The 20,518-nt window shown below is 45.5% G+C and overlaps 1 protein-coding gene across 3 annotated transcripts in view; it reads right to left on the reverse strand.

Annotated features, from left to right (window-relative positions):
* Positions 1-20,518, reverse strand: part of Rgs6 (regulator of G protein signaling 6) — a 570,177-nt gene that overhangs the window by 36,806 nt on the left and 512,853 nt on the right. For all 3 annotated transcript variants that reach the window (XM_076848119.2, XM_076848117.2, XM_076848116.2), the window contains exons 14-15: positions 12,123-12,248; positions 4,773-4,959 (exon numbers count right to left, since the gene is read on the reverse strand). In XM_076848119.2, the coding sequence (XP_076704234.2) occupies positions 4,773-4,959; positions 12,123-12,248 (313 nt within the window). The remainder of the gene's footprint in view (positions 1-4,772; positions 4,960-12,122; positions 12,249-20,518) is intronic.

The following is a 20,518-nucleotide window of genomic DNA, read 5'->3' on the forward strand; positions in this document are numbered from 1 at the left end:
TAAGTCACCCAGTCTGTGATATTTTTGTTATAGCAGCCTGAGCAGACTAACACATACAGAAAAACTGAGTAAGCAAATACAGATGAGTCTCCAACTTAGGATGGATGGTTTAATTGACAACTTATTTACTTTATGGTGATATGAAAACTATATGCATTTAGTACAACTGGACTTTAAACTTTGAGTTTTGATCTTTTCTCAGACTAGCTACATATGGTAGGACAGTGTTGTAATACTGGGCAGTGAACCTTAGCTCCACATCAGCCTTGTGATCACAAACAACTGATACTCTACAGTGTGTTGGGTTGCTAAGCTATGAGGTTTGGTAGCTTAGGTGTATGGAATGCTTTTTTGGCTTGTAATAGTTTTTAACTTATCACGAGTTTATCAGGATGCACCCCCATTGTAAGCTGAGGAATAGCTATATACCGAAATAGGGGTTCTCTCTGGGTGCTAATGTTACCTGAAATTATTTGAATGTTTCATCAAGTCTGTTATGTGTACAGTATTTTTAAAAGACTATTCATGGCAAATAAAGTCGTAAATATTTTCCCTGTCTTACTGAGGGCTGGTTACTATTAGTAGTTGGCGTGGTCCATTTCCCCTGGTCCCCATTTCACACCTGCATAGGTTCTTCTATATCTGTCTTCTACAGGTGAGGAAAGGAAGACTCCAGGGAATTTATGTAACCTGCCTCAGGTCACTCTGCTCCTTAAGAAATAACAGGGAACAGGCTGAAAATTAGCTGTGGAAGGGTGTTTACTTGAATTCATGGGAGATGGCTTTTCCCAGATATGGAGAAAAATAGATCTAGAGTGATAGATCTTCATATCTGGTCCACCTCACAAGATTGCTTTAGAAATAAGATAAAATGTATTTGCAAGTACCCAAAAGATTGCAGAACACTGTCGTAATGAAGGCTGGGTATTCAAAACTTTGCCGAGTCATACATAATGCTCTTGCTGACTGTCAAGTTCTCCCATGAAATCTTTCTTGACTTAGAAACAATGTAAGTGTCCCAGGAAGGAGAACTGGTTGACTAGATTACAGGGTTTCCCCCAACTGTTCCACATTGGCAATGCAGCTTCCAGACTCCTCTGGCTAATGTACGATTCAGAAAATGGGTAATAAGCCATCATCCATGATGTCTTTGAGAATCAGATTCTCAGCATAGAGAAAGGAGGCACAAGTGTAAGAAGGTATGACAGTTTGGATATGTGAAGTTCCCCCAAAACTCATGTGTGAGACACTGCAGGAATGTTCAGAGATGAAATGATTAGATTATGAGAGATTAATCTAATCAGTGAATTAAGTCACTAATGGATTAATAATTTTAAAAACCTACCATCCTGTGGTAACTGCGGGTAGGCAGAGTGTGGCTCGAGGAAGTAGGTCACGGGGGCATGCTTCTGGTGTTTTATATCTTGGCCCTGGTTCCTTATTCTCTTTGTCTGCTTTCCTGCTGCCTGAGCTGAGCAGATTCCTCTGCCACACCCTTCTGCCATGATGTTCTGCTCACTCAAGCCCACAGCAATGGAATCAGATGACCATGGACTGAACCTCTGAATTTGCAAGCCAAAGTAAACTTTTTTCCACTAAGTTGTTCTCGCCAGGTATTTTTGTCCCAGTGACAAAAGGCTGATTAACATAGAAGAGGTTAAATAAAATGCCCTTTTGTTCTAAATTTAAATCAAAAGCATAATATGAACTCCTGATGAACTTTTGTTACAAACAATAGTAATATATTTTCTACTTAGCTCCATCCACTCAAAAAGGCCTATTAATGATGAACAACCCAGGAACAATGAGCACTCCTGTGTCCAGATTGTGGTTCCTAAAATCATCTCCCACCAAGAGGAGTCCTTAGAGAAATGACTTCTTCCAGGTCTAGGGCAGAGTCTGGAACATCTTAGTTTCTTAGCTATTTAGATGACATCAAAGATGATGAGGGTCATATTAGCAGCAGCCAACTGGCCAGAGATGGGACAATCCAAGCATTTATAAAAAAAATTACAAGGAAAAGAGATGAAAAACATTCAAATTCATGATTTGCAAAGATACTAAAAGCAGAAAAAAAAACTCTGATTGGTAACAAGGCAGAACATAATACGTTACTCACTATGTTGAAAACTAGCAGATAAATGGAAAGACTCAAACATTTCTCCATCACAGAGCTTGGGGCCTGGTATAGAGAGGAGGTGCTCAAAAAATACTAACCGCAGTGCAGTGTGTTATATGCACTGCACTCCTAGTTAATGAAGTAGTTGAGAAAAGTTTTTTTTTTTCTTCCCTGAAAGCATTTCACCTAAAAGGTGAAGAAAGAAGGATACATATGAGAACACCCCCATTTTGTAACCCCTGATTAATTAATGGATCAAAGCAATAAACATCGGTAGCTACTAAAGACACAAAAAGAGACAGCCAGACATTCTGTGCTTCTGAGGAGAGAACACAACACAATCCATAGAGTGATTTTGTCCACAAAAATCAAACCTTAATCTGATTTAATATCTAAAGCAAGCAACAGATTTATAGGAAATAACAGACGATAGAAGAACATGTTCTATAGCACCATCAGGCTGTGGTCAGAAAAATCCACACTGAAAATCTAGGACAAAGGGTCCAATTCCTTCATAAATTCATTGCATAGCAGCAGAGGGAGGAAAAGAGATAAAGGGAACCCGTAGATTAAAGAAAAATTAAATGTTGATCTACTGCAATGTAAGAATTCTGATTTTAAAGAAAGATTTTTTTAAAAAAAGGTGTTTTTGGGACTACTGTTAAGTCCAAACACTTGCCTGATGTTTGGTGATATTAAGAGATTATTGCTCACTTGTTAAATTGTGATTTGGGAATTGTGATAATATTAACACCAAAGGGTCAGTGTCCAGGGGAAAAAGTAGCTAAGTGTGGCGATCAATCACATCTTGATGAGACTTGAGGCTGAATAAGGGCCCATAAGGGTTTGTGGTTCTGCTCTACTCTCCCATCTGTCTAAAAGTTTCTAAAATAAAATAAGAATATAAAAAATTAAGGTAAATCCTTCCTCATGTCATGGCCAGAGTGATAACACTGGTTGGGGATATCATGGTTCAACCAGTATCCCTCTTCCTATGATTCATGAATTAAGGACAGTTGAGCCTCGTGGTTTAGATCATCCATGTCAAGAACCCCATGGAACCTCTCCATCACCCTCCTTACTGGGCCATGCCAATATGGTGCTTGGGGTCATATACACATACGTATACAAAAATATATCAGAAATAAAAAAGAGTGCTCATGACTCAAATATTTTGCCTCAGAGCTTCAAAGGGTACAGAGGACTTATGATTTCATAGAGACAGAGAATCAAATCTGCCCGGCACAGGCATTTGATGGTGTTCACTACAGGAGAGAACAGGGTTGGTATGATGTTCAGGTCGGCAGGTGCTTCCATCTGAAGTTCTGGGCAAATGACCAGGGACACTGGTTGTGTCTTCAGGTCATTACTTGTATGGGTGCAACAAGACTGAGTTTCCTAAACCAGATAACCATGTCTGCAGGAGAGCAAACCACCCCAATTCCCTCTGGGGACCCCACAGGTGAGAGAAATGAGTGGGGTCAAGGAAACAGCCAACGGTTGAGCCCTGTCTCTGGGGCAGGAAGTGAGGAACTGATCTGATAGGTATCTTTAGAAATGGCACCTCCCAGCCTTCAAGGTTAAGCCAGCTGTTGAGGTGGCTTCTGTGGCTTCTGTTTCTTCCGCCAGCCCCACCAAAATCTGCGAGCATCCTAGGTGTGCCCTGCAAGCTGGGAGTCCCTCCTGTGGGCTTGCTTTAGCTCTGTTCACCCCTCCGGGCCCCTTCTTGCACTGTTCAAACTGCCTGTTTACTGGTCTTCTGCCACATTAGCCCATGATCTTGTTGAGGACAGGGGCTTTTGTCTGTTTCTCGTGTTGTCTCATCACAGAGCTCGGGGCCTGCTATCGAGAGGTGCTCAAAAAATACGAACCGCATAGTTGGAAACCACCAGGGAAGCCATGCAGCGTGGTGGTTTTGAGTGTGAACGTCACAGCTAGACAGACGTGGGCCCTGTCGGCTCACGACGCACCTTACTCATGCTGCATTATGGTTTGCAGATTCTACAACTGACCTATTCCAAGACTTCAGATCTTATAAAACACTTCGAGATTTTCCTGGAAAAGATAAACATGTACAGACAGTCCCCAACGGATGGTGTTTTGACTTGGGATTTTTTTTTTTTTTTGACTTTACAATAGTGCATAAATGATCGGCATTCAGCAGAAGCTGTACTTGGAATTTGGACCTCTTCCCGGGTTAGATATGCAGTACAATCCTCTCTGGAGACAATGGGCAGTGGCAGTGGGCCACAGCTCCCAGTCAGCCATGGGCTTGGGAGAGGAAGAAAGCCAATGCTCTATGATGTATTGTGTACGCTGAGCTCTGATAGGCTGTATTGAATGCAATTTTCAACTTACGATATTTTAATTTGGGAGGGGTTTACCAGGACATAACCTCACCCATTGTAGGCTGAGGAACATCTGTCACTGTATATTTCTGTCTGTGTAATAACATAATTCATCTCGGAAAACAATTTTGGAATTTTGTTGTGCACCTATCTGGAATGGTTTCTGTTGAGGGACTTACATAAAACAAAACTCCCACATTCTAACAACCCACAATGCCATGGACTTGTGTTCAAAGTGCCTAGTGGTGAGGTGGACCACAGAACAGAACACCTTAGAGCACAACCCTCGGTGTAGACTAGCAAACCTGGGCATCTTCAAAGGTGTATCTCCCTCCATCCTTAACATTTTGGCTGGTTATCTCAAAGCTGTGAGAATCCAGGTTGATTGCACTGGGGGCTCCTGGAGCTAGAAACTCTTGCCAGATTTCTTCCACCCTCTTGGCCACATCCTGTAGCGGTTGTTTCTTGAGATCTTGGACAGCCAGCCAGAACCTGGAGGGAAAGCAGAAATAGTCAGTTCTCTCCGGACCCTGATGGAGACAGTCGAAGAGCTGATGTTGCATGAAACTCATTCTGTTGCATCTCCCAGCCGGCCCTGATGCCACCACATGGGTCCACAAGGACCATGGTTGGGTTCAACTAGAGGCATCAAAATGAGGAAAAGATCACAGGAGCAGGCAAAATCCTGAAATCATACATAATACCTGGGCTGGAGTGAGCCAGCCATTTGTGTTAGAGATGGAGAAATTAAGCAATTCACACCAGCGTTCAACATGGTGCTTGGCATACAGTAGGTACTCAATACAGAACTTTTAGATTGAAGAGGGGCTCATCTGGAACAAAGCAGAAGAGGCATACATGGACGACCCTTCTGCCAAAGATTCTCCAAGGAATGCCAAAGAGAACACTCTCCTGCTCACTTCCATTTGCCTCTCCATAATCCCTCAGCAGGGCAGGGGAGCTGTGTTGGCAGTGCCGCGGGTGAGCTCATTTCTGCTGAGAGCAGCAGCAACCAGCGCCAACTCCTGAGCAGCAGCTCCCAGGTCCCAAGGACGGTTCCCAAGGCAGCCTTTCAGTGGGACCCAGTGCCGAGCAGCACACTTTTTGCTCTTCGAAGGGGACAGGCCAGTTTCCCCAGCAATGAAATAGGAGGACAGGACCCATGCTCTGTGAGTTCCGCAGTCACATCACCCATAATCCAGTCAATGAAAGGGGAGGACAAAAAAGCTGAACCACCACATGATGGAAAGTGCATTCAATCTGTCATCGAATTTCATCCAAAGTAAGATGTACTTTTTTTTTTTTTAAAAAAGGTTAAACATATTTTTCTGTTATTCAGAGAAATGGCTTAGGAGTCAAGTGTGTGGCCCACAGGCGCCACTCAGTGGCATATTGGGGTAATGCAGCCCCATTTCCACAAGGGCAGGGGTGTGTGTATGCCTTGGGAATGCTGGGTTCCAACTCTTGTCCTGATTTACCATTTAGGATTTGAATGATCTCCTTAAAAGAAAACCCTCACAGTTCCCTCATGGATCCTGAAGATCAAGGAGAAAGTCAGGGAGGGAGATAACCTCTCAACCAGCAAAACAGGAAGCACAGTTCCGTTATTCAGGTTATACTTTTTGTCTTGAATTGTTGTACCTTTCCAAGGGTCTCTTTTCTTATCTGTGAAATGGGCACAAAGTGGGTGGTAGGAAATGTGGCACAGAAAAACTTTCTACAACTGTGAAATGCTTTCAGGCTCCCCGGGTGGTGGTGGGGGGCACAGGAGGGTGGGAGAGGCTGCCGCAGGCTCAACACTGCCCCTTTTGACCCTTTGCATTTCCACTTGGGTGGCCTGCTTAGCTTTCCAGGCTGTTGTCGATGCAATCTATTGTCACCTGTCCTTCAACACCAGCTCTCCTTTCTGCCACTGGTTCTTGGTGCCACTGGTCCTCTGGCTCCCAGAGGAGAGGAGAACAATAGTTCTCTTACCCAGAGTCCAGAGGGCTTTGCAAGGAGTGTCAACCTGCCCATTGCTCAGGTGGGTCTTGGAACCCCCCCATCTCTTCCACTTCTCAGGCCCATCCTGGGGCTTCCTCAGGGCTCTCTGTCCACCTCTAAGGTCTGCCATGAGGTGAGGGACAGCCAGGATACCTGGAGGTGAATATGATCATCTGACCACAGAAGCCCTAAGGGGTTTTCTCTGACTGGCCGGTGAGCAATGCTGGAAGCCCTGATCGAAAGAAGAAGGTCAGGGTTAGCTTTTCTAAGGCCTGGGAGGAGGGTCTCAGGCAACTCACTGAAGACAAGTCAGGGAGGCCTCCAGCGCAGACTGGAGAAGGGGACAGCTAGTCCCCTCCTGGAGGCCCTCCAGGCTGAATCCTAGCTGCAAGCTACTCTCTGGGTCAGCGTCCCTCCCTCCCCTTCTGCCCTGCAGTTTCTCACACAAATGGATGACACAGGGTGATTTTCTGCCTCCTCCATCAATGTCATGTGGGAAGTCTCCTTCTGTCACCTCTGTCCCCTGCTGCAGTCTGCTGCGAGCAAGAGCAATGGAGCCCTCCTGGGGAGGCCCCGAGGACCTCAGCAACTTGAGTCCCACAGACTCCCTGTAGTTCCTGAGGCCTCGGGGTCCCTTTTGCAGAATTCTGTGGGAGCCACATCAATGCCATCTACTCAGCTGGGTATAAGGAAGGTCTGGAGCTGATGTCATGGCAAATGTCAGAATCAGATTTAATCAACTTTTATATATATGTAAAGGTTCCCTCCATCAGAGAGAACCATGAATTTAAAAAAAAAAAGCACAAGAAGAAACAACAGACTGTTCAGAGGAGCGAGGGGTGGGGGAGGAGAGAGAGAGGAGGGGTAAAGAGGAGGGGAGGGGTAGGGCATAGGGGTGACATCCGAGGCAGCAGTTTTCGCTGCCTGCATACACAGGGACACAACCCAGACTTCTGTCTGCCTTGCAGATGACCTGCCTTGTCCCTCCCAGGTGACAGAGAAAACGCTGTCACAACAGCATCCTGACATCCCGTATGTGTTTACCATCATGGCTTCGAAGAACCTTTGTGTTGATTTGAAATTCAGAACAGGCTTTGGTTTGTGTTTGCCATCTTCCCACCCCACAGCTCCCCGCTCAGGCCACACGTCCCCCCCCCCCCCACCTCCCGGCAAAGAGCCACAAAAGCTTCTCTCTGCACATCCACCGCGGAACGGAGGCCCATTGAGGCTTGCGAAGCGGCGGCTCTTATCAAAAGCCTGCAGGTACCGCTCCTCCGAGGACGCAGCAGGGAGTCAAATGCCAGCAGCAGCCTCAAATCCACCCATCCTTCACTAAGCCCCCGCTGCTGCCAGCAGAGGGGCCGTCATGACTGGCAGGCCACAAGGGCTCCAGGGTATCAGGGAGACCACCTGTCTTGCCTCGCCCCCTCGGGTCCCTGCCAGTCGCCAGAGCAGCGGGAGGCCAGCTGTGTGCAGGCATTCAGTCCATGGCAATGGCTTAGAAATGAATGCAGCAGGCGGCGGAGAGGGGACAGCCTTGGGGGAGAGGCAGCGGGGCTCAGAAACCACTGGGACGAAGCCACGCGGTGCACGGATGGGACAGTCCAGGGGCTGCCTCGGGTGGCCTCCTTTCTCCCTAGGTGCTGGTAAGGAGCGGGATCTCCTCCCCGAGGCTGGCTGGGGCGAGAGGGACCTCGAGCTGTTGATCCCTTTCCTCCCTGCCAGGTGGTCCGGCAGCCCGCGGTTTCCAGCTTCCCTATCTTTTAACAAACTAGAATTTTCGTGTGTTGGAAAACACAGCTTGGGGTTGGTTCCCAGAGAAAAGCAAACTCCGCAGCCGATGGAAGTGTTTCTGTGCCCTCTGCTGGTCAACCAGGGACTCAGAACAATGGCTTAAACTTCCACTCAGTTCCTTGGCTGGGGTGAGATCCTGGGGTGCCCACATGGGCAACCCCATCACCAGGCTGAGCTGTGGCTCACTGGGCACTGGCTGGGCTGCCGCAGAGGTCACGGTGCTGTGGAGTCATTTGGTTCTGACTTATGCATTTGGTTAGTGGGGGATCCCACTGGCCCTAGTGAACCTTCTGAGGTCTTCCTAGGACTTGGGGTAACGGCTGCAGACGGCTCTCGAGACAAACCTGGCAGCCCTCCGTGCTCTCTTTTAATTGCTTCTCCCTTCAGCCGACACGGTGTGGAGCTAGGATCATCAATCTGCAGGTTAGAAGAACAACCACGCTCTCTCAGGAGACGTTACAGCTCATAAAAAATGTACGGGGACGCTCTTTGCTGCAGGTTTTGATTTTTTAACTCATGCCTTGCCAAAGCAGCAAGAGGTGTCAAATCAGGGAGGACAAAGGTTTGTGTCAGGGATACAGAATGGGGCTGGGACAGGTGACAAGGAGCCACCCATTCTAGAATCTAGAGAAGGAGTAGGTCATCCACTCAATGGCGCTCCCTAGCTCCCCTCTTCAGAGATTTGAGGACCTTGCCTGGTGGGTTGGAAGCGACATACAGTCCAAAGGCACTTAGGTGACAGCTGTCCCCAGGGGACCACCCTATGCACATGGAGTTGTGTACTCAGCTCAGGGTGGGTTAGCAAAGGAGAAAAAGCGGCAGTCCCCACCACAGATGGCCACAGCAAAATGTGCTCTGGCCATGTCCTCTCTCCTGTCATCTGGAGATGATAGCTCATCTCACAGACTTGCCCAGAAGAAAATGCTCAGAGGGACTTTTCATCACATCATGCCTTCCTTAAAAGCTCCAAGTGATACTTTGGGGCTCCTTTGTTCCTCATTCTGAAATTCTGATACCAATTCAACACTTGGCTACTTAACTGGCCCTCCAAGTGCTGTGTCAGTGTTAGGATCTAAGTGCATCTTCTGCTGAGAGATGTAAGTGAGCCCAGGAAGATGGAGGTGGAGAGGGGACTTGGTCTGTGATGGGTCCAGCTGGGTCTGGTCAGTCCCTGTTTCCTTGCCTGCTCAGATGCCAGGAACCTGGCTCTTGACCAGTCCTGGGGAGAAGGGAGACCCCCAGCACAGCCCACACCAAGGATGGGCAGTATCTCCAAGTCGCGTTACCCACGCAAGGGGTAAAACGCGGTCAGCTCTGAATCTTGGGTCCTAAGTCATGGGAGGTGCTAAGATAGCATCCGTGGTTGAAGGAATGAACACGGAAGGAAGGAGAAGAAACTGCTTTGTGACAAGTGACTAAAGGGTCCTAAGGTTGTGTGATTTAAAACTGAGCTTTCCTCTCTGTATCCAATTATGCTGAATATCATAAAAAAGGAATTTGGGCCACCAGAGAGGATTTTAGAGCTCTTGGGCTATACTTTTTCTCTCTGCTGTTCTATTTTCCTTATCCTCTTTCCTGCCATGGATCAGAGGCGACCCTCTTTAAGCCTGGATTTATGCATGCATGCTGGGGGCCAGCAGAATCCCACATGCACACGCACATTCTTTTACCCAAGATTAAATGTAGCCCTCCTGGCATGGAGGAGGGAGTTGGCAGAGGCACAAGTGGTGATGGCTGGAGGAAGCCATGAACACCTGCCAGGGGCACACTCCTGGTGCACGCGGGGCCCGGAGTGTCCTGCATATTTGGTGAAACTCTCCTGATTTGATTCATGGCCCTGGCTATACTTTGGCTTTTCAGCATGAATGCTCCACACAGGATAAGGCAGCAGCTAAGTAAAGCAGATGTTCTTGGGATCCTTATGATGACCAGGACCCTGTGGTCATTCTTCAAACTCTCTGTAAGGGTGTAGGTGGCCCTCTTGTGTCATAACCTGAAAATAAGGTACTCACCCTTCTTTGGTTTATAACAGGCACAGGGATGCCTAGAAAGACAGCATACAGATGGCTGGGTGGCATCTGTTGACCCCCGCCCCCCAGGACGTCACAGTGTGGGCAATCACTCTGCCACCTGTGGGTACTTCCAACACCCAGTTTAACAGAATATTCTCCCTGCCTCTTCTTGGTCTGTGGATATCCTGTGTGTACTTTAAAGTCTAGCTTACGATTTGCCTTGCCTGGTCTGCATCCATTCTTCTCTCCTTTACTTACTTGCAAAAGGGTTTTAGATTTTAGACTTATTTATATCCATTTAATGATTTAATAATTTCTTGTAATTTTTATTTTTTATTTTTATCAAGGACCTACAAGGTCATTGCAGGCAAAGATCACACATCTTGGCCGTCTTGCATCCCTCCAGAGGCTCTGGTGGGACTTGTTGTGGCGTACATGTGTCATAAATGTCACCTGATTGATGTAAGGGACAGAAGTGGACTCTAACTTCAAATAAACAACATGGACTTTGCACATTGACATTGGGCAGGATAATCTTTTGCCCACAGTATATGCTCTGAGTTTTCAAGTAAAAAAATTAAAAATTAATAAAACTCTTTTTTCAGAAAACAGCACTGTAATATAGAAATAAACCTTTAATTAAAGAGAACTTAGTATGAAGAAGAGACAGAAAGAGAAAGAGGAAGAGAGAAAGAGAGAGAGAGAGAGAGAGAGAGAGAGAGAGAGAGAGAGAGAGAGAGAAATTTCCATCTTATCCACTGAGAAGTCACCAGTTTACTAAAATCACTAAGGGGTCTCAGATAAGTCACATTCCATGAGTCTTTCTGATTATTATTATTATTTTTTTCTGGTGGGGCGGGTATCAGGGATTGAACTCAGGAGCACTCGACCACTGAGCCACATCCCCAGCCCGATTTTGTATTTGATTTAGAGACAGGGTCCCACTGAGTTGCTTAGTGTCTTGCTTTTGCTGAGGCTGAATTTGAACTCGCCATCCTCCTGCCTCAGCCTCCAAAGCTGCTAGGATCACAGGCATGTGCCACCGTACTTGGTGTCTTTCTGGTTTTTGATCTAACATAATAAGAAGCTGGATAAACAAAAAAAATTCCCCAATTTTTCATGATGAAGAACCCTCTTTCTTTTAATGCATGCCCTTTTCTTCCTCTCACATTAGACCCTATATTTTGGATGTTTTATTTTTTTCTTCTGTTAAGTAGGAATTATCAATTACATTTCCCTCACAAGGTATTAGATATAGACCAGTAGAAATAATCAAATATTCTCAGTGGCATCAGATCAAAGCAAACACCACATGGAATTGATAGAATTCTCACCGAAATGGGGGGGAAACATGTTTCAATTAGACTGTGTAGTTATGTCTCCCGTTACTGAATGATATTCACTTTGACTTTTTGAAATTTTTGCTTTACAAGCCCATTGACTCCTTCCTTTTATTTAACTCTTCAGAGTTTCAGGGCTTTGGCCTGGGATGGGAAGTTTGGGGGAAGAGGTCATCAGAGCTGCCTGTCTACTCTGAAATTCCATGATTCTGTGGTTTTCCTGAATCAATGGTGTCATCAAATTCATTTGAGGATTTAATTATTATCAAAAACAAGTTTCCAGATAGTTGAACAAAGGTCATCAAACTGAAACTAAAAAATGCTATTGTTTGGTAGATGCTATGATGGGTGATCACAGAGTTACATATTTTATTTTCTCTTTTCTATTTCAACCTAAGGCAGATTAGCTGGAATTTGAACATGAACCCTAATAATGTATTAATTGAGAAAAAGAGGTGGAGAGACGGATTATGCCGATTCCTTCACACACCTTTGCGGGGATAGTTTAAACTTTTGAGAGATTTACCTGAGGTTTTCAGAACTGAATTCGGACTCCAGGAATCGAAGGAACTGGTCCCGCCCCACCTGGTCCTTCAGTATCTCATCGAAAGAGAAACCCCATCTTTTTACTCGTTGCTGGCTGGGCTCTTTGCTTTGGGGTGGAAAGAGAAGGTTTAAAAAATGATCAATACCTGGCAAAATCGTGTACCATATTTAGTTCAACAACTTAAAAGATCATTTGTGCCACACATTGAAGGAATGTATTTAAGCAACAGATTCTATGAGACTTGAACACTTTCCAAATGCAGACTTTTGTACAACAACAGTAATCACAGTAAAAAGTTTCTTTAAAGGAGGCATGTGAAAGGGCAGTGGGTAGTGAGGGTCACCAGGGTCCCGCCAAGTGGCTGCTGTCTCCTAGAGATGTAACACCACCAATTGATTGGCCCTTCCTGGACTACTCCTGTCAATCATGGGCCCAACATTTGGTTCTATCTTTTTTTTTTTTCTTTTTTCACTTTCACTACAATCCTGGATGTTTTGTGAATCCAACCTTTCATCAAAATATTGTCCCCTATACCTCTTGCTCTTTTCTGAATCCACCAAGGAGAAATTAGCATCTGTTTAGAGTTGAGTGATATGACTGGTCAGCAATGCTTCGACTCATCCTGAATAAACCACATTCACTTGTTTGGAAGCAAGACAGTGGTGCATTCACAGATCGGTTTAACCCTAACATGCAGTGTTTATGGGATGTTAGAAACTGTTCTAAGCATTTTACATCTGCAACTGTGTCACATCTGCATTTTACATTTTACAACTTCTCTGTGAAATATGTATTAGCATTATTTCCATTTTCCAGACAGAGAAACCTAGGTCCAGTGATTGTTTGTCTCAGGAGACACAGCTAAGAGTCAAGAATCAAATCTGGACAGTGTGGTTCCTGAGTGTGGCCCTAACTCTGCTCTGCTTGGTAGCTCAGCTTGGCTGTCATTCACATTCACACTAAAGGAGCAGGGACCCGTCTGACTCTTTTGGTGATGGGCCATGAGAATATTTCCTTCAGCCTGTGTCTTGCCACACAAGACTCTTCCTACAGCAAGAAGGTTGTCATTCACGAGTCACAGGCTATCACTCCCTGTGACTAGATGTCTGGTCTACAGACCAGAAGCAGAATTATATGTCCCCGCCCAAACCCGCTGAATCAGAACCTACAGTTTAGCAAGATCCCTAGGTAATTTCCAACCACATTAACACTGGGAAAACATTGGTCTACCAATAAATAGTTTTCCTCTTTTAGAAATAGACCCATATTTTTTATGATCTCAAACAGTAAGTGAATAAAATCTACTTTCCTCTTACTATGGAATTGATATATTCTCAATATTTATCAAAGAAAATTTCATGTAGTAAAAAAGGAGGAAGGGAATTTTTGTTGGAAGGCTTAGAAAAGCAAATAACTCTAGACTAGATTTGTTCCAGAGAATTTTCTGTGATGGTAGAGAGATCTTCCATATCTGTACTTTCTGATATGGTAGCCACTAGCCACAGGTGGCACTGGGTACTTGAAGAGTGGCTGGTATAATGGAGAGGAAATAAATTTTAAGCTACATTAATGTTAAATAATTTAAATTTAAATAGCTACATGTGTCTAGTGGCTACTGTATTGGATACATTGCTCTACATCTAAGCCACCCAGACCCGACTATTTCTGTATCAATAGATGTTACTGGCAGTAGCAGTGTCTTCTAAGGACAGTGACCAATAGATCACTGGGAATCAGCGAGGCTTTGGCTGTGAACTTGCATTTCCAGGCAGAGTTCAATAGGGTCCAGGGGCTAGACTAAGTCCATCAGGGTTGTAAACAATGGGAAATTCCGTGAAAGAACCAGGCTGGGCCTTTTATAAGACTCGAGAAAAGCTTCTGTTTTCTCTCAAATGCAAGCCACAGAACTAATCAAACTCAGTAACTTTCAAGGTGACCAAAATACTATTTATAGAGAAATGCCCCTGGGGTTGATGCTCAAAGCAAACTGAGGCCCCAGAAAACTGCAGGGCACCATGTCGTTCTGCCCAGGTCATGCCATGGGCACAGCTATCTGCTCCTCACCAGCCAAGGAGTCAGGGCTCTGCAGGACGACACTGGTGGCAGCTGCACCTGAACAAAGGCTGTGCCCAGAGAACCAGAAGTGGAAAGTGACTCCATTTCCTCTCTCCCTCCCTCCTCCCTCCCTTCCTCCCTTCCTTCCTCTCTTTCTCTCCTTCTCCTTTTCCTTCTTTTTTTTTTTTTTGTACTGAGGATTGAATTCAGGGACACTTGACCACTGACCCACATCCCCAGCCCTATTTTGTATTTTATTTAGAGACAGAGTCTCACTGAGTTGCTTAGCACCTTGCTTTTGCTGAGGCTGACTTTGAACTCGCCATCCTCCTGCCTCAGCCTCCTGAGCAGCTGGGATCATAGGCATGTGCCGCCACACAGGGCAGTGACTCCGTTTTCCTAGTGACTATCTCATACACGCACATTTTCCACCCATGTCGCCAGTTTCTGATACCAAAGCAGAGTGTCCACACTCACCCCACCTGATTCCTGAAAAGGGCAATTTTGGGAGCAGGCCAGAAATCTTGGACTGTCACGATAGTTGTAAACAGGGAGAAAGGACTAGACACCAGAGATGTTTAGAAGGGCTCAAGGTCACTCTTCAGGAGAAACCAGAGGGTCCGAGGAGACCAGATACCCTGACGTATTAGCTTCCTAGGGCTGTCGGAACCAAGGACTAACAACCTTGAAACAGCAGAAATTCATTGCCTCACAGTCCTGGAGGCTGGGAATCTAAAATCGAGGTGTTGGCAGGCTGCGTGCTCTCTGAGGACTCGAGGGGAAAACCTGTTCCGTGCCTTTCCCTCCACTGTGGATGCTGCCAGCAGCCCTCGGCATTCCTTCACTTGTAGATGCCTCTCACGCCCAGGCCTCTGTCAGCACCCAGGCCCTCCCTGTGTTTCTGTGCTTGACATCTGCTCTGTGTGTGTTTGCGTCTCTGTTTTCTCTTCTTATGGAGACACCGATCATATTGAGTTAGGGGCTCACTCCACCCAGCATGGCCTCATCTTCACTAATTCATCTGCAACCACCTCCTTTACAAAAGAAGGTCAGAGGCTGAGGTTCTAGGACACAGAACTGGGTGATGCTGTTCGACCTCGCATACCTGAGTTCCCTCAATGACCCATTATTCTCAATCCTCTTTCTATTGTACCCTCCACATCTGCTTCTTCTTGTCCCCCCACCTCTAGTAGTAGTTGACCATTGAGATTCTCTTCTATTAACCATTTTTTTTGGATCCAATTTCTCTATGCATATCTTTTCTCTTTTACTTGGATATTTCTAACATCATCCACTTTAAGGCTCAAGAATAGATCTGGTGGGGCTGGGGATGTGGCTCAAGTGGTAGCGCACTCGCCTGGCATGCGCAGGGCACTGGGTTCGCGGGGCGCTGGGTTCGATCCTCAGCACCACATAAAAATAAAATAAAGATGTTGTTTCCACTGAAAACTGGAAAATAAATATTAAAAAATTCTCTCTCTCTCTTTAAAAAAAAGAATAGATCTGGTACAACCAAAGAAAGAGATGAAAAATTGTGCTCTATATGTATAAAATGAATTGTAATGCATTCTGCTACCATATATAACAAATTAAAATTTAAAAAAAGAATAGATATGAACGCATTGCTACTATTGAATGGTCTCTTATGGTTATAATTCTAAAAGTTTAAATATCTCTTGACATCCATTGCCAGACAATATCCATTCCTGGTACAAAAACTTTTACATGGACAAACTCAAGCAAGCCATCCACGACCCCACATCTGTTGTGTAGAAATGCTTCCCCTGTGACCTATTTTTTATCACAGCTTTGTATCGTCATTTAGCTTTTTAAGGGCTGTGTCATTGCCTCTCCAGCTATATTGTGAGTCCTTTGTGTCTTTGTAGTCTCCCTTAGTACTTTGCACGTGGCCAGCGTTCAATGCTAAAAGACAATCAATAAAAAAAAAATTGCATATGGTGATGTGGCTGAGGTGTCCTTATCCTGACAGCATTTTCTAATCACTAGCTGGATGCCTTTTTTCTAACTTTTATTTGTCCTCGATGAATCTCATCAAATTCCTTTTTCCTGTTGGGCATCTCAAACCAACACATGGAGAAGACAGGTGGCTCTCCAAGGGAGCCTGCATTTCCTTCCAGCTGATCTCCCAGCTAATGAGCATAGAGGAAATTTCCCAAACTGGAAATGAGAGAAGGCCAGATTCAGAGGAAGCAGCCATGTATAAAAAAGCCCGTTTCTCTGGTCTGGCATAGGGCTAGGTGTGGTGCAAGGACTTTACAGGGCCCCATTGCATCTCAGTATAAGCCAAGGAGGTAGATATTTAAATGTCCAGAGTCCACAAGACATCTGATTGCCCAAGGCCACAGAGCTGTAACATTCTGGAATTGGAATGCAGGTCTGGCTGCCTCCAAAGTCTATTCTTTTTTTCTCCCCCCAACTTTACAATTTTGCCTTCTACCCTGGTCCCCTCATTTGATGTCTAAACCAAGACCTGGGGGAAAATGCAAGCTATCTTCAAAACACAAAAGTGTTTGTGTTCTTCCTGAAACTCACTTGTTGAAGTCTAACCTCCCATGGGATGATCTGAGGAGGCCTGGCCTTAAAGATGATTGGTTTATGAGCAGAATTAATGTTCTTACCAGAGACCAGAGAGCACCCTTACTCCTCTACTATGGAGGACAGAGCAAGAAGATGGCCCTCTATGAACCGGGAAGCGAGCCCTCGCTAGACACCGAATCTGTTGGTGCCTTGATCTTAAACTTCTCAGGTCCCAGCACTGTGAGAAATAAATGCACAGTATGGGTAGGCCACACAGTCTATAGGATTTTTATTAATAGTTCTAATGGACTAAGACAGAAATTGGGGGTGGGAGTGGGATGGTGATCCAACAAATACCTAAAAATGAGAGAGTGGCTTCAGAATGGGACGATGGAGAGAGGCTGGAAGCTTAGAGGCGTTTTTTTTGCTGAGCATGGACCTTCCAGGTGAGTGTGGTGAATGCTCAGAAAGAAAAGAGAAGAGCGGCAGACGGAAAGCCTCCATTTCCTTCAGCAATATCTGAGTAATCCTGAAAGCGATGTAGGTAGAAAGAAGGATGGAGAGGCCATTCTGAGGACGGTTCAGTTGGAAACGAGGAATGTGCCATTGGAAACCGGAGCAAAGCAGATTCTTGGTATAAAGTGGCAAAGAACTTGGTGGAATTGTGTTTGTATTCTAGTGTCTCGTGGAAGGTAGAGCCTGTGAGTGATAAAACCGGATGGTTAGCAGAGGAAATGTCCAAGCAGTGTGTGGAAGGCACAGCTCGGCTCCTGACTATACAGTGTCACAAGAGAGAAATGACTTAGAGATGGGAATTGTTAAGCAGAAAGGAAATGGAACCTAAAGATTTGGAAAATTCTCAGCCTGTCAATATTGCAAATATGAGGCCATTCATGCTGTAGCCAAATGACCATTTGATAAAGAGGTTGGTGTGGATTAGCCATTTCTACAGAAGCTAGGAGCAATCATTCTTCAAGACAATGGCATAATGACCATGAAGGCAATTCGGAGGCCACTGGGGCTACCACTCCCACCACCGGCCCAGAGTGCCAGGGGCATGAGGTAGAGTGGGGAGGACAGTGTCAAAAAATGCAGTCACCCCCAGTTCAGGCAGGCCTGGATGCCCTTGGCTCAGGGCCTCGAGGGTGGGGGCCTTGCAGAGATTTGCATGTGGCTGTACCTAGAACAGCCCCCAGCATAGAGTTGCTGTGGGGGCATCCTATAGAGCTACGGAGATCACACTGCCACCTAAGTGGTCCTGGACGGCAGAGTGTCAGCCAGGAAAGCCCAGGGGACACCACTCTAGCTAGGAGCACTGAGGAGGTGAGACCTGTGTCAGCGGGTCTGGATAAGTGACCCAAGAGGACTACCTCTGAGTGTTGAGGTATAATGTCGGATTTCAATGTTTGGATTTACTTGGGATCCATTACACCTTTCTTCTCGCCTATTTCTCTCTTATTGGAATGGAAATGTCTATCATATACCTCTCCCACCACTGGAATTTGGGAGCATATCGCCTGTTGGTTTCACATGTTCACAGCTAGAAGGGAATTTGCTTTAGGATGAATTGCATCTTGAGTCTCACCCATATCTGCTTTAGATGATGTTTATATGAGACTTTGGGTCTTCAATCTTAGAGTTGATATTAGAACAAGACTTTGGGGGGTTGTTGAGATGGGATAAATTGTGTGCTGGAGTTTATCAATTGTGGGGGGGGGTCAGGAGTGTTTTAGATTGAATTTTGTGTCACTCCAAAATTCATGTATTGAAACCCTGACCCCTAGTATGATGGTATTAAGAGGGGGAGGATTTGGGAGGTAATTAGGTCATGAGCATCCTTGTCAAAGTAACCACAGAGAGCTCTCTGCTATATAGAGTCCCGGTGAGAAGATTGCCATCTACAAACTCGGAAGTAGGCCCTCACTAGACACCAAACTGGCTGTTGTCTTGATGTGAGACTTCCCAGATCCCAGAACTGAGCAATACATTTCTTTTGCCTATAAACTACACACATCGGTATACTTTTGATATACCAGCCTGAATGGATTAAGATAAGTTATTAGAAAAATTATGAAATAAGAAATAATTCTTTAAGAAAAAAATATACAATACCCCCATCTGAGGCCAATACTATGAAGAAACAATCACAATTTTATTAATACTCCAAGTACAACCCGAGGGGCCTGAATACTTCAATGCGGAGTGGTCCAGTTATCTATTCCTATGAAAAAAAACCCTATCCTGAAACCCAGAAGCTTTTTTAATTTATGACTTGCTCTCACTATCCCAGGTTGACTGGGCTCTACGGGGAAGTCCTGATTTATGGTCTTTCATACAGATGTAGTCAGAAGTCGGAAGGGGTCATCTGAAGGTTGGCCTAGGCTGGACCTCCAAAGGGCTCAACACATGGCAGTTGATGTGGGTTTCTGGTGGAGATCTCAGCTCAGGCTGTTGACTGGAATGTCTACACATGGCCTCCCCAATGGCTTTTCATAACATGGCGGATGGGTTCCAAGAAGAAATGTCTCCAGAGCAAATATTTCACATGTCCAGAGTAGAAGTCATAAGGTTCTTAGAACGTCCCTTCTGCTGCAGTCTTGGTTGAATAAGATACCAGGATCAGTCCAGATGAAAAGAGAAGGAGGGGACCCCTTAACATAAGGGGGAGCACATGCATACGAAGAGGGAGTCATTGATGGGGCCATTTTCGGGGACTGACTACCATAGAAAGGGGCTTGACTAATCTCCTGGATTAATAGTTCTGCCAAACTCATTGTGCCCGGGCAGCTTTGGATGATCTCTGCCTCTCAGTGGGTCAGGCTGGCTGAGAGTGGAAGCCTCTGGCCAAGCTAGACAAGCCAGCTTCCTTGAAGCCCTCTGCTGAAGTGCTTGACACCCAGCAGAGAGGGAGAGTGAAAACTGCCAACTGCAGAGAGCAAATTGCAAACCACAATTCTGCTGGCAACACCAGGTTTTCATTCGACCCACCATCTGGTTAATGGCACTACCCAAAACACTTCCCAGAGGCCTTCCCAGGATGCTCTTCTGGTGATGTTTAGACTGAAAAATTCTCTCCAGCTGCCATCTGCCAACTTTTGGCTGATCTTTCCTCAACGATAAGCTATTACTATTATCTTTAATTAGACTTTATTTCTCAGAGTTTCCATTGGATAGACTTGAGGTATAATTTGCTAGTGCTTTAAAATGATCTTCTTGCTGGGCATGGTGGTTGCTGCCTATAATCCCAGTAACTCGGGAGGCTGAGGCAGGAGGATTGCAAGTTTGAGGCCAGCCTCAGCAATTTAGCAAGACCCTGTCTCAAAATAAAAAATAAAAAAGGACTGGAAAGGTAGCTTAGTGGTAAAGCACTCCTAGGTTCAATCAAGGCAAAAGATAGCCTTGTATTGCCCTCTGAATATCTGCTTTCTTATTCTTGGACTCTTGGATCCAATAACCTCTCTGAGAGGGATCCAAGAACAATGTCCTCTTATTTATATTACACCCTGCACTATTTTGTCTGCCCTTCTTTTGAATTGTGGTTTTTGTCCTTTGCTGTGCTGACTGTACACTTCCCTCAGCAGAGACAGTGTGTCCTTCACCTCTGTAGAATCCAGATATTGTCTTCGATGTCCCAGGCCCTGGCTGTTGCAATGAGTCTATTTGGACCTTCTGCAGCTCAGGAGAAGCTCAAGCCCAGCTCAGATGAACCCGGATTCCCAGTGGAGTTGTTGTCCCCCTCGCTGCCTCTCCTCGTCCACACACCTGCACCCATGTCCACCATC

The sequence above is a fragment of the Callospermophilus lateralis genome, chromosome 3 (genome assembly GCF_048772815.1).
Source record: "Callospermophilus lateralis isolate mCalLat2 chromosome 3, mCalLat2.hap1, whole genome shotgun sequence".
Classification (NCBI taxonomy): Eukaryota; Metazoa; Chordata; class Mammalia; order Rodentia; family Sciuridae; genus Callospermophilus; species Callospermophilus lateralis.